Source organism: Artemia franciscana, chromosome 21, assembly GCF_032884065.1.
Source record: "Artemia franciscana chromosome 21, ASM3288406v1, whole genome shotgun sequence".
Taxonomy (NCBI): Eukaryota; Metazoa; Arthropoda; class Branchiopoda; order Anostraca; family Artemiidae; genus Artemia; species Artemia franciscana.
The window spans coordinates 31,289,409-31,304,219 of record NC_088883.1 but is presented as its reverse complement, the minus strand read 5'-3'; the positions used below and the strand labels follow the sequence as shown (position 1 = coordinate 31,304,219).

Below are 14,811 nucleotides of genomic sequence, written 5' to 3'. Positions count from 1 at the left end.
ATCTTTTGATGGTGTGAAAACGACAAATAAACGCTGGTGTGAATGCACGTTTGGGTATTTACCTTACCTTAAATTTACCTTAAATCGCACTGGCCGGCGAATAAGGTTGGGTGAACATCCTGTAGATTCGCCGGTTGAGTGATGGAGGTGGAAGTGCGTTGTCTAGTTCCGTTGAGTAGATCCACTGGCCTCCCAGTGTAGTTTCCACTCCATCGCTGCCCAGTCTCGGTCAATTGCTTTTTTGAAGTTGTCAACAGTTTTGGACTGAACTGTTTCTTCACTAAGGGAATTCCACAGTGGAACAGCACGAGTTGAGAAGAAGTTGGAACGTTCTCTCCGTGAGCTTCTTTGTTGCTGGAGCTTCTTGGTGTGGCCCCGGGTGTGGCTAGAGAGCGACTTATTAAAAAGCCCTGGTGTGACACCATTCTCCAGCAGCTTGTGGGTCAGGATTGCATCTCCGCGTTTCCTCCTGTACGTCAGGGTTGGAGAGCTATCTGCTATCTTCAATAATAGGTAGTGCTCGCTGGCAGTGAAATTTAGCCTGAGGGTTCATGCTCCAGGCTAATTAACATACTGATTCAGTTCAGTATTAATTAGATCTTCAGGTGTATGGAAATTATTTAGGTTTTGAAAACAAAGATAGTTTAATGTAGAAAAAGAAACAAAATGGATATTGTATTGAGGATGTTAACTATAATTCTACTATCGTTTCTTTTTATATTACCTGTAAGTTATCTTATATGTGTAATTAGAATATTGTCCTCATTAGTTTCAGTAATACCAACAGGAGGGAGGAGAGTCGTACCCTTAGATTATATTAAATAATATATATGATTATATTAGATTGGAAAATACTTCTTATTGGTATTTTCTTAGAAAAAATACAGTTAATATAATTCAAGATTCCATAGCCAACATATGGACAAGGTGAACATACCAAGCTACTTTATTCTTTTTTGTAGCCTATGCTCTTATCAAATAACATATCAATTCTACCAGTTCACTTGCAAATGCACCTCCTCCTCACCTTACAGTCCCATTGAATAGCGCTTGTTTGAGTTTTTAGCCTAATTTACTAAAACAAGCCTATTATATAAAATGATCTTAAAAGTTCAATGAAATAGGGAATGAAAGATGATATCACTACTGGTTAATAAAATCATTGTGGATATATCGTAAAGTAGGCCTAAGGGTATTATTATTTATCTTTTATTTTTAGACTTTCATTGGTTAAGAAGGGTAGCCAGAAAAATCTTCTGGGGATAATATAAACTGTTTTTAGGATGGGCAGAGACAATCTACCTGGGCCTAATGCAGGTGTATCTAGGCTTAGGGTAAAACCCCAAGTACTCTATCAGTACCTAACCTCAGACAGATGTCCAAATTAAAAAGTAGGCATATGGTAAAATTATAGAAAAGAACCCAATTCTGTTTTCAGAGTAGGGGCTAGGGTTTGAAGCCCCCTCCCTAACAAAAAGGGTAAAATTCTAGTTTAGTGACTTTTTGCTATCTCGGAAAGGGATTAGGTTAGGAAAATGAAACTTTCAGGGATGGGTCTAAAGGCTAAAGTATGTCACAGGAAGGCATTTTGAAGTACCTACCCCCACTCCCTCTCCTTCTAGAGGATCCTGACCTTTGATGACCTTTAAAAATATGTTTGTTGAGTGAAACCTGTTTCCAGCTTCACAACTTTGCTCAATCCCAATTTATAAGGTTTTAAAGATATGCAAATACATTTCCTAAATTTTGAAAAAAATATTGATATAGCTCAGAATTTAGTAAAATTCTAGTTAATTGACTTCTTGCTATTTCAGAAAGGCTTTAGGTTAGGAAAATGAAACTTTCAGGGATGAATCTACAAACTGAAGTATGTCCCAGGAAGGTATTTTGAAGCAACTACCTCCACTCCTTCTCCCTCTAGAGGGCCCTGAAATTTAAATATATGTGTGTTATAAAAGTGAAACCTTGCAAAATAGATCTTCTGCTTAATTGAAGTACAATAAAATTGTTTTCAGCTTCATAACTTTGCTCACTTCCATTTTATAAGGTTTTAAAGATATGCAAATACATTTCCAAAATTTTGAAAAAAAACATTGATATGACTAAAAATTCTACTCAAATAACAGGAATTGCATTTTCAGAACTAAAGGCAGAGAAAAAGCAATTAGTAACTGAAAATTAAGGTAAAATGTTGTTTTGTCAAAATTTCAATATTTATAGACCTGTCATGTAGGCAAATTTCAGGGCCTTCTAGAGGGAGAAGGAGTGGAGGTAGGTAATTCAAAATACCCTCCCAGGACATACTTTAGCCTGTAGACCATTTCCTAACCTAACCCCTTCCAAGATAGCAAGAAGTCAATTGACTAGAATTTTCTAAAATTAAAGCCAATGAACAGATATAGAAAACCTATAATTAAGCTAAAATGTCTTTTGTCAAAATTTAGATGAATATTATCTATGCAATCTTCTAAACCCTAGGGTAACAAAGTTGCTTTGGGTACCAGACTCTATTTGAAGTTGCTGTTGTGCAGTAGTGTCAACTCTAAACCACTGGGAAATGGTTCTTATGGATCATGCCTACCTTGTGGTCACTGTTACCAAGTGGGCTTATGTTGCATCTCCAGGAAATCTCTCTTATGGCATGTCTACTGGGTTTTAATGCTATGACATTACATTGCCATCATTAACACAGAGTAAAACAGATCCAGTATGGACCTTAATATTTCTCCAAAGTCAAATTAAGGTAAAGATAAGGTAGAGATAGTAGCTTAGCAATACATCCTTAAAATGTATTTCAGGCCCTGGATTCATGGACTAGAAGATCCATTCACCTAACTCAACTACCTTTCAAGATACCAAGAAACCCCTAATCTAGAATTTTGCCCTGACAACCATTTGAACCACACATTTTAATCAAAGAAACATATTTGCTTTGTATTTCTGGAAAGGTGATTATATGTTCTGGTGCAATTCAATCTTTCAGGCAAAAGCCTGGGTAGAGTTTTCAAAGGAAAAGAATAAATAGTGACATCCAGCAGTAGTCCTCAAATGAGATGGCCAAAGCATTGTGTCTCATTATTTGCTGTCCTACTGTTTTTGGTCTTAAAACAGGGATCTGCAAATGTTCACATATGTCACTAAGTCACTAAGTTTTGCCTTTTTGCATTCCACTATGTCACTAAGTTTTTGCATTTTGGTCTTAAAACAGGGATCTGCAAATGTTCACATATGTCACTAAGTCACTAAGTTTTGCCTTTTTGCATTCCACTAAGTCACTAAGTTTTTGCATTTTGGTCTTAAAACAGGGATCTGCAAATGTTCACATATGTCACTAAGTCACTAAGTTTTGCCTTTTTGCATTCCACTAAGTCACTAAGTTTTTGCATTTTGGTCTTAAAACAGGGATCTGCAAATGTTCACATATGTCACTAAGTCACTTAGTTTTGCCTTTTTGCATTCCACTAAGTCACTAAGTTTTTGCATTTTGGTCTTAAAACAGGGATCTGCAAATGTTCACATATGTCACTAAGTTTCGTAAAAATAGGTGAAAGTGGGATATCTGCCTCATTTCAGGATGCTATTAATTTCTATTGCAGACTTTACAGTATCAGGAAGGCCAAAATTATCTTTCCAAGTACAAACTTAATGGCAAAATCTGGGAAAAGACACACTTGACTACAGAGAGGCTCACTTTTACATCATTTTTTTTTAATTGAACTTGAGCCACTGCAGCAAAACCTGAACCTCAATAGCAGCTTTCTTATCAATCCAGGATTTGATTTTGTCTAAGGCTGATAGTATTGGATGAAGCAACTCCACAAATAATTGCACACAATTGTGGCAGTCAGTCCAACATGTGGTGCACAATTCATTTGGTTTAATCTTTCTTCGGTTGTCATTTTCTCTTCTTTCAATTTGTGCAGTACAAACTGCTTGTCTTTTAGGGGTATTAAAAAAAATAATTATAAACACCTTCAGTTGTACCACCCTTATAATTTTGGACTTCCTGATGTAGATCCAAGGCTTTAGAATGCTTTTCCTATATAAGGGCTTGAACTCCCTTAATACTTCTACTCTTCACCCCTACAGCACCATATCATTTACCTGCCATGAATTGGGGATGAAAAGTAAGATTATTTATAGTATTGCCAATCCCTTTTCAGATATATCAGCAACAGGAATGAACTGCAAGAACTTTTCTATTCATTTGGGCTATAAGATGCACATCTGTCAATTCCTGGAAAACAACCTAAATCATTGACAACAACAAATTACTGAATATCTTTCATGTTCTCCACAAGTTTTTTTTTTTTCAAAACGATGTTGACAAGTGATGAAATGATCTTCTTCTGAGTTTGTCAACTTAAATAAGTTGCATTTCCCCCTGCTTTTCCCAGGTGACCCTTCAAAGTAGTATTGCCAATCCCTTTTCAGATATATCAGTAACATGAATGAACTGCAAGAACTTTTCTATTCATTTGGACTATAAGATGCACATCTGTCAATTCCTCGAAAACAGCTAAATCATTGACAGCAACAAACTAATTCATTGACAACAACAAAATACTGAACATCTTACACGTTCTCCACAAGTTTTTTTTTTTCAAAACGATGTTGTTAAGTGATGAAATGATCTTGTTTTAAGTTTGTCAACTTGGATAAGTTGCATTTCCCCCTGCTTTTCCCAGGTGACCCTTCAAAGCAGTATTGCCAGATTAAATCCAAATCTGAGTAAAGCTCTGAAGTTGCCTTCTCCATTTTGAATGGTTTTGTTAATTGATAGTTTTCCAAAGTCTTTGTGCCTACGACATGTTAGTTCTTTTCTGTCAATGAAAGTGGCTTTAAAAAATGGTCTAGATACTAACAGCTTCAAAAGTTTTCTGCTTTCCTTAACTTAAAGCATATGTTCTCCATTTAAATACTTTTTCATGTTTGGAACCTCTTCTGTGTATGTGGCCATAAACATGCCTGTGTTTTGCATGGAATCAATGTTCTCTCATTGGAACCTCTCATTATCTTAGAAAACTGTCTCTGAAAACTGTTGGGTAGCGAAGTTTGCATCTTTGCTTTTTAGTCCGGAATCCCACAGTGGCAAAATACAATCTCAGAGAGGATCTCTAAATAGTTTTTTTCCATGAGACATTTTAAGATATACAAAGTTATGATTCTGGAGGTGAATTTCTAAAAAAAAGTTTTTAAATCACATTAAAAAATTAGAATTATTAAGATAATTTTAATGGTTTGGTGGCACCAGCATGTGTGGCACAGTGCTACCATGGCCACTACTAGCCTCCGCTTGGGTATTGTATTGTAGCTGAATGATCCAAAGTCTCTCGTGGAATATTCTTTTCCCAGTGTCTATAAACCTAATTGGCTCCCAGACCACTAATCTAAGTCTTCGGGCACTACGGTGCCCCAATCATTCCAATGCTCCACGAATTCTGAGTTTTTGGGACTTACTAATTTCAGATTACCAGGAGGGATACGACAAGTGGACTTACCACGGTTTTTATGCGCCACTATAATAGGTCCAAGGGCCACTGCAAGGACCATCGTCATCAAGCTTAAAACTCGTCTGAAATGTATACTTAACTAATTTTCCAGGACATAAGCTTTGCCTCCTAATAGCAATGTATAACAAGAAAAAAAAACGTTTGACAGGAGGGCTAACCCCGTCCCTTGCTCCGCCCCTGCCTTGGGCTGTATATGGGACCATTGGGGAGGGGTGTATTTACCAGTGAATTGGTTATTATATTTGAGAAAGAGCATACAAAAGGAATTTAATAGTATGTTCCCCTTGTCCCTATTCTATGCCATGCCAATTATTGAATCTTGTATGTGTTGACCAAAGCCACCCTTTTGTTTGGTGTTTTCATTGGAGAGTTAAAATAAATTGCCCTTCCTCTCTTAGATTAAAAAAATACTTAATTTCTAGATCAGCCAACCTCTAATTGGTTGAGCTAGAAATTAGGTCTACAGGCTTGGCCTAACTTAGCCAGAGCTAAGAGATAAGGCCACCAGCCCAGTGGTATCAATGTGGGACGTTGCCCTGTGGCTTCCAGTCGTATAATGTGACTTTTAGTCGTCAATCTAGCATAGAGATTAATTGCATTACTGGGTCATCACACAAATGTCTTCATTTGAAATTTTTTTTGAAATATTTCAAATTTTTTTGAAAGGTTGTTGATATTTTTTAAAGGTTTTTATATAGAGGGGATTTGACGGCTTTTACTGGTGTAAAAGCCATCAAATCTTATTATATTGAGGTTTTTATCCTAATTAACTTTGATATGTAGAGGTAAAACTAACATTGTAGAAATAGGGAACTTCAAAGGGAATTGAAAACTTTAATTCCTCAAGGAATTCGTTATATTGAGGCTCCATTGTAGTAGCTTGATAACACCTTTGTATCCTATAATCCTATTATCATTTGATAATAGGCTGTGATATCATGTGATAAACGACCGAGTCCGTTGATTTTTGAATTAAAATGGAATAGTTGTGGGTACCAAGCCATGGCTAATTGTAGAAAAGGCTAAGACAGATAATCCAATTGAGTGAGAAGCAAACATGGCCTTAATACCCCCCCCCCCCCCCATTAGGATTGTATAAAAATGATGTTAGTTCATTTTTTATTAGATATGTCTATCTGTTATCCGTTTGAAGATCTTCAAACTATTTTATCCTATTATCCGACAATCTGTAGTAGCTTGATAACACATTGTTTGGCTATTATTTCAGGCCCTCTGCTCATTTCTGGAAGTTTCATTCAGGTAGCTCAGCTACTTTCCAAGATAACAAGAATTTTAACTAGGTCTTTACCTTTGGTATTTTCATTGACAAAAATTGTCCACCCCTATTTTTGAAAATACCCCCCCCTCTTTGTGTTAGTGAATTATTGCCATGACACTGGTCTAGGATTTGCAGGTAAGTGAGCAATTGAAATCTATTTATCATTGGGCCTAGTGTTATTTCCAAATATAAAAACTGCAAATATGGGCATTGCATCCCAGCTCACTCGCCCCTCTTCTGATTGGGCCTAGATACAACCCTAGGAAGTGAAATTGTAGATGAGATACTTTTTGCTATCTTGGAAACTAGGTGCACTAGATTCAGTGAATCCAGAGCCTAAAGCATGACTGAATAAGGTGTTTCTAAGCTCCATCTGCAACTTCTTTTCTATTTCTAAGGCTTAGAAATTGTATAAAAGATACATATCTCTATGCCTACCTGTCTTAACATTGTAAAGAATTTTTTTTTTTTTAATTTTTGGCTTAAGTCTGCTTTTCGTTTACTCTAGGGCAGTGGCTCCCAACCCATTTCGGGCCGTGCCCAACCTAGACATTTTTAAAATCCTTACGTCACTGTCGTGATATTTACTGTTATTATACTGTTATTATACTGTTATTATTACTGTTATTTACTGTTATTCAAAATTTTACGTGTATTCACCTGAAGGAAGCTTAAAAGGATGTTAACTCGGTATCTTTTTGGGTCGTCTTCTAGGTATATGTTATACTAGTGAGAAATATTGTGTACAACTCCTTTTATACAATGTACTAAATCATTGCAGTGCTATCATGTATACCTTTTGTTCTTCAAGTTTGTCACCGTTTCTCAAAGGTATAATGTCCATTGACTAGGGAAGGGTGGAGAGGGATGCTTCTGAACATTTTCCCATGACCTAATTTAGAATGCATTTAACCCCAAGATTTTCAAACAGTTTGTGGTAACGAACTGTAGTAAGGAGCGACCCGGCTCAATAGAAACCAAAACTCTAAAAAATGGAATTTTGATACCAATAGCTACATCAAAAGAATCGCATTTTAATGCTGATTTTAAATATATAAATATCATCAAGTTTAGTTATACGCATCAAAAGTTACGAGCCTGAGAAAATTTGCCTTATTTTAGAAAATAGGGGGAAACACCCCCTAAAAGTCATAGAATCTTAACGAAAATTACACCATCAGATTCAGCGTATCAGAGAACCCTACTGTAGAAGTTTCAAGCTCCTATCTACAAAAATGTGGAATTTTGTATTTTTTGCCAGAAGGCAGATCACGGATGCGTGTTTATTTGTTTGTTTGTTTGTTTGTTTTTTTTCGAGGGGTGATCGTTTCGACCCAGTTGTCCTAGAATGTTGCGAGAGGGCTCATTCTAACAGAAATGAAACGTTCTAGTGCCCTTTTTAAGTGACCAAAAAAATTGGAGGGCACCTAGGCCCCCTCCCACGCTAATTATTTCCCCAAAGTCAACGGATCAAAATTCTGACATAGCCATTTTATTCAGCGTAGTCGAAAAACCTAATAACTATGTCTTTGGAGACGACTTACTCCTCCACAGTCCCCGTGGGAGGGGCTACAAGTTACAAACTTTGACCAGTGCTTACATATAGTAATGGTTATTGGGAAGTGTACAGGCGTTTTCAGGAGATTTTTTTTGGTTGGGGGAGGGGTTGAGAAGAGGGGGATATACTGGGGGAACTTTTCACCGAGGAATTTGTTATGGGGGAAGAAAATTTCCATGAAGGGGGCGCAGGATTTACTAGCATTATTTAAAAAAAAAACAATGAAAAAATAAATATGAAAAAGTTTTTTTTTTTCAGCTGGAAGTAAGGAGCAGCATTAAAACTTAAAAAGACATAAATTATTACCCATATGAGGGGCTCACCTCCTCCTAATACCTCGTACTTTACGCTAAAGTATTTTTAGTAATGTCAACTATTTATTCTACGGCTTTTGTGATTCAGGGGTCATTCTTAATAAATTGGGACAAAATTTAAGATTTAGTGTAAAGAGAGAGGTACTGACGAGGGGGCGAACCCTCTCATATGTGTAATAAAAACATGAGAATAAAAAATTCTTTACGTAAGCTAATTTATAAGTTACGTATATCTTTTACTAATAAAAAGATTCGTAAAAAATTAAAAGTTCTAGTTGCCTTTTTAATTAACCAAAAAATTGGAGGGCAACTAGGCTTCCTCACCGCTCTTTTTTTCTCAAATCATCCGATCAAAATTATGAGAAAGCCATTTAGCCAAAAAAAGAAAATATACAAATTTCGTTTTAATTATTCCTCTGCGGAAAGCCAAAATCAAAACATGCATTGATTCAAAAATGTTCAGAAATTATATAAAAAAAACAAGTTTTTTCCAACTGAAAGTAAGGAGCGACATTAGAACAGAAATTACTTCGTATATGAAAGGGGCTGCTTCCTCATCAACGCCCCGCTCTTTACGCTAAAGTTTTTTACTGTTTTAAAAAGAAGAGTTGAGAGGAAGAGTCAAACTTTAGCGTAAAGAGCGGAGCGTTGATGAGGAAGCAGCCCCTTTCATATACGAAGTAATTTCTGTTCGTTTTAAGTTTTAATGTCGCTCCTTACTTTCAGTTGAAAAAACTTGTTTTTTTTTATTTAATCATTCACACAGAACACAATTCTGTGACGATAAATAATACATCTTCATAGAATCTTTAAACCTCTTGTGGGATAATGACATTTTTATCAAATTCTGAGACAAATTCTGATTCCAGCTAGCAGTCCTGATTGCAACTGGATTCTCAACGCTTTTATGAATTGATTGTTTTAAATTATAAAGGTGATCAGGTGTCTTTGTAGAATTTTTCTGAGGGCGTGGGGGTATATAATTTTTAGATAATTTGAAAAAGAAGTGTCCTGAAATTTAAGAAAATTTAGGATATAGAGGGGGTTCGTTGTGTTTGTGCTTGGTTTTATACGCATGTCAAAGCATGAACTTCAACATATGTTGGAAGAATCAAAGAAAAGACACTTGGTCAAATCAACCTGATCCCAGTGCCCTAGAGTAAAGGAAAAGCAGACTTGAGCAGTTGCCCCAATATTGTAGTTAAAATTACTATACATCTGTATTTGGGCCCCTCTTGCCCCCCCCTCAATAAAAATGCTGAAGATTCGCAAATGGGCATACATAATACTGAACAAATGCATGCAAATATGAAAGTCCTAAGTTCTAGCATAATTTAAGTTCCAAGTAATGTGTTTACACGATAAACATCAAGCTAAGATTTGATTTCTTTTATTTTGAAAATAAAGGATGACGGTGGAATTGTTTTGTGAAACAGGGAAATTATTATCATTGATTATTATAAAAATTCTTTAGACATCCCCAGTTTTCCAATTAATCATCCCAAAATAGTGTCCTTTTCTTAGACCACACTGCCTTTCTATGACGAACAAATAAACGTTCAAACAGGGATAAATCCATTAGTTTAGACAATGAAGACTGGTACAAAAGTCTAGATATTTAGATCACATATACATCGATCGTCATCAGTAGAAAGTTTAAATTATCATTAGTATTCCTACTGATGACGATCGCTGTATATGTGATCGAAATGATACTTTTGTACCTGTTTTAAATAAAGGGATTTATCCCCATTTGAACGTTTATTTGTTTTTAATTTCGCAAAGAAGAAACAACAACAAAAAAAACAAACAAAACAGAGTCAGTGCCCTAGAGGAGAAGCGGGAAAACTCTACTGCAGCTTCTTTTTGTCATCTTTGCAAAATTGGTTTGAGTCTCTAGATCATGGCATTGGAAGGTGTTTTCAAGTACCCACCTCTGCCCCTTCACTATCCTGGACAGTGACTTTTCATGTAGCCAGAGTTTCTTTTCGCTAGGTGATTAAAACCTACATACATTTATCTACAACCCAAATAAGGGTGTTCGAGGCAAGGATGGATCCAGGATTTTTGTTCGATGGTGGAGGGGTACAAAGATAATCTTAACCAAACGCATCAAAAATATGTTTATCTGCTTTTTTGGAATGAGACAAAATTTTTTTTGGGGGGGGGGGCTCAAAACCCGCCCCACCCTCTCGATACGGCCTCGATTGGAAGGTGTTATCAACTCATCAGGTTTGAAAGATGGTTAGAAAATAGCTTCTGTCTTTGAACAACATTCAAACTTGGAATAGAATTCAGCTCTAAATCTGGAAATTACAAAGACATACCATCCAAACTTTTAACATAGTTTTTTTTCTATGTAAACTTTAAAGACTTGCAAGAAAAAAGGATCTGATGTATGGAAATCTTGAAGATCGTATATGAAAATGCTTGAAAATCTTGAATTCAATCTTGGCTATAGAATAACTCTTCAACCTGACAATCTCCAAACAGAACAGCTCTCTGCTGTACAAAAAGCTGCTATACCAGAATTCTACCAGCAAATCTTCTGCCTTCTGTCAAAAATTAATTTCACATTCGCTTTCAATGATGTTTCTCTGGGGACGGGGAATTATCTAGGGAGGGATGAGGGTGCTGTCCCTGGCTAGTTCTGCTTTACTTACCCTTCCCCCTCTCAGGTGGCTATTAGGTGAAAAGAGGGGTTAATTGTGATAAGTAGGTGAACAAACTATGGTAGATTTGTATATATGTATGATAATCAGCTGTCTTTTTGGCTTCATATTTTATTTCATATTTTATTTATTTATAAGTGAAAGGGTGAGGGGTTTCTTGAGAAGTGCTAGTGGTCGCTAGGCAATGCAATTTATAGGCATGAATTTACAGCACTAACTACGGCTTGGGGAGGGGTTGCCAGTTTTTGTGTTATAGTACATCTATGGAGACTTTGCTAGGGGGGGGGGCTACTAAGAATTGGTCTGAGATGAGATAGATGTTCAAAAACTTACACAAATATTGTCTATAGTTTTAACTTTCTTATCACTCATGACATGACTGATAGCATTTTTGCCGGCGAAATTTGACAAATTTTGTTTCATTAAATGTGTGTTTTTTTTGTCTGGTAAAGTGACAAAAAGTTCCATTTATCTTTTTGTGAAATATTTCTCTCTCTGTTTGAAAATATGTCAGTCCCTATTTGCAGACATAGCTATTAAGACTGGTCGAGTCCGAACTTTTGAGATTAACTTGTGCCATAAACCATATGAATAATTTAATCGGACCCTCTTCAGATGGATAAACCCGACGTAGATCTTTTAGGTAAACAAAACTGAATGTTTGTAGCCTTGCTATAGTTTATCGAGAGTGAATGTTGAATCGAAAGACCTATCTGACTAAAATCAACGCTTCCTATAATCGTGTATGCTAAATATCCGTATTTTTGCATGCTTTAAGTTGTTCCCGTGTATTTATGGGCATCGGAGGGCTCGAAGCGGGGGGAGGGAGCCTCATCTTCATTTTTGCAGGTATGCTTGCCTACCCACTAAGGGTTGTATCATAAGGTTATCCTAAAGCACAGGGATATACGCAAGATTCTAGTTGGGGAGAAGAGTGTTACTAAGAAATGTTCTTATGAAAATATTTTATTCTGAGAAAGGTCATGTTTACGGCCATTTTTCAATTTCAAAGAGAGTGGGGTCATGACTCCAGGACCAACTTCGAATAATTCCCTGGGAAGGTCTCTTTTGCTGGAGGCTTAGCACAAATCTTGTGGGAAAACCTAAATTGGCATATATACAAATAAAGGATGAGGAGGGTTAATGCTCGCAAAATAATTACTGAGTGGGGAAGTTTTAAAAAAAGGTTGTTTTTGCTGAAAAATCATATTTTATTGTATGCTACAAGATTTGGTATGCATTTCTTTTTATCTTCACAATGGGACAAACGTCTGGTCTACCCTCCTTGTGGGTGCCCATGCACGTATTTACGCGGCACTCGCGGGTGCCCATGCACGAATTTACGCCTAGATTCTTTCCACAATGAATTATGCTTTTAATTGAAGATTGATTGATTACTGATCTGGGTCATAGATATGCGTTGTTCTATGTCTTGAATGCCCGTAAACACCTGCTGCCGAAAGTTATTGAAGATTTTGATGAGCACAAATAAAAAATTATTCTGCCTGGTATTTGGGTCAAAGAGGAACCACCTGCTTCGACCCCTCCAGGAAGATCTGATCCCTTCCCTAAAAGCCGGCCTAAGAGCTTCTCTAAGTGCCATAATTTGTTAGCTAAAAGTGAAGTTTACATTGCAATTCTTTTTTAAACAGTTCGTGGTAACAAACTGTAAGTAAGGAGTGACTCGGTCCTTTAATAATCGAAACAATAAACAAGAGCTAAGAGCTCATATGGCACTTGTGACGAGGCCGGAAGAGCCAAGAGCTCATATGGTATGAGTTCTAGCAAAATTCTAAGAATCAGTAGATTAATTTAAAAGGAAAATCAGAGGGTTAATGCCGGTCAGGATTTAAAATAAGAGCTCCGAGTCACGAGGTCCTTCTAAATATCAAAATTCATTAAGATCCGATCACCCACTCGTAAGCTATAAATACATCATTTTTCTAATTTTTCCTCTCCCTTCAGCCCCTCAGATGGTCGAATTCGGGAAAACGACTTTATCAAGTCAATTTGTGCAGCTCCCTGACACGCCTACCAATTTTCATCGTCCTAGCACGCCCAGAAGCACCAAACTCGCCAAAGCACTGAACCCCTCCCCCAAAGAGAGCAAATCCAGTATTAGTTATAGTCCAGTATTAGAGAGCATTAAGATCTGATCACCCGTTCGTAAGTTACAAATACCTCATTTTTCTATTTTTCCAAATTACCCCCCCCCCAACTCCCAAAAGAGCGGATCCGGTCCTGTTATTTCAGTCATGTATTCTGGACTCGTTTTTGTTCTTCCCGCCCAGTTTCATCCTGATCTCTCCGCTTTAAGTGTTTTCTAAGATTTCCAGTCCCCCCCCCAGTGACGCTGGATCCGGTCGGGATTTAAAATAAGAGATTTGAGTTACGAGGTCCTTCTAAATATGAGATTTCATTAAGATCCGATCACTCCTTCGTAAGTTAAAAATACCTCATTTTTTCTAATTTTTCAGAATTAACCTCCCCAACTCCCCCAAATAGAGTGGATCCGTTCCGGTTATGTCAATCACCTATCTAGGACCTCTACTTATTTTCCCCACCAAGTTTCATCCCGATCCCTTCACTCTAAGTGTTTTTCAAGATTTTAGGTTCGCTCCCCCCAAATCCCCTCAATGTCACCAGATCCGGTCGGGATTTGAAATGAGCGCTCTGAGACACGATATCCTTCCTAATATCGAATTCCAACAAGATCCGATCACCCGTTCGTATGTTAAAAATACCTCTTTTCTAATTTTTCCGATTTAACCGTCCCTCCACTCCCCCTCCCAGATGGCCGAATCTGGGAAACGACGATTTCTTATTTAATCCGGTCTGGGTCCTGATACGCCTGCCAAATTTCATCGTCCTAGCTTACCTGGAAGTGCCTAAACTAGCAAAACCGGGACCGACAGACCGACCGACAAAATTTGCGATCGCTATGTGTCACTTGGTAGATACCAAGTGCCATAAAAACGGAATTTTGATAACAGTAGATACAGCAAAAAATTTGCTTCTTATGCTGTTTCCAAATATATAAAGTTCATTAAGTTTAATGGTACCTATCAAAAGGCAAAAAGGGAACGGGAGTGTTTTCGAAAAAGGGGAAACACTCAAAAAGTCAGAATCCTAACGAAGATCACACCATCAGATCCAGCATGTCAGAAACCTTACTCCAGAGGTTTCAAGCTCCTATCAACAGAAATATGGAATTTTTTATTTTTTGGCAGAAGAAAGATCACGGATGCGTGTTTATTTGTTTGTTTTTCTCATGAATAATCGCATCGAACTTGTCGGCCTACAAGATCGGAAATCAAAAGTTCTACTGCCCTTTTCAAGTGAACAAAATATTAGAGAGCATCTATCCCCTTTCCCGTGTACATTTTCCCCCCAAAGACATCCGGTCAAAATGTTAAGATAGTCATTTAATTCAGCGTATTCAGAGCCTCCATCAGGGTGGAAGCCAGGATTCCAA

At 37.1% G+C, this 14,811-nt stretch overlaps 1 protein-coding gene across 1 annotated transcript in view; it reads left to right on the top strand.

Moving 5' to 3' along the window:
* Positions 1–542: 542 nt before the first annotated feature.
* LOC136040878 (tyrosine-protein phosphatase 10D-like) overlaps positions 543–14,811 on the top strand; it is a gene marked incomplete in the record, with an annotated part of 219,901 nt that continues 205,632 nt past the window's right edge. Inside the window, 1 exon segment of the mRNA XM_065725278.1 lies at positions 543–726. Coding sequence (XP_065581350.1) covers positions 667–726 — 60 coding nt within the window.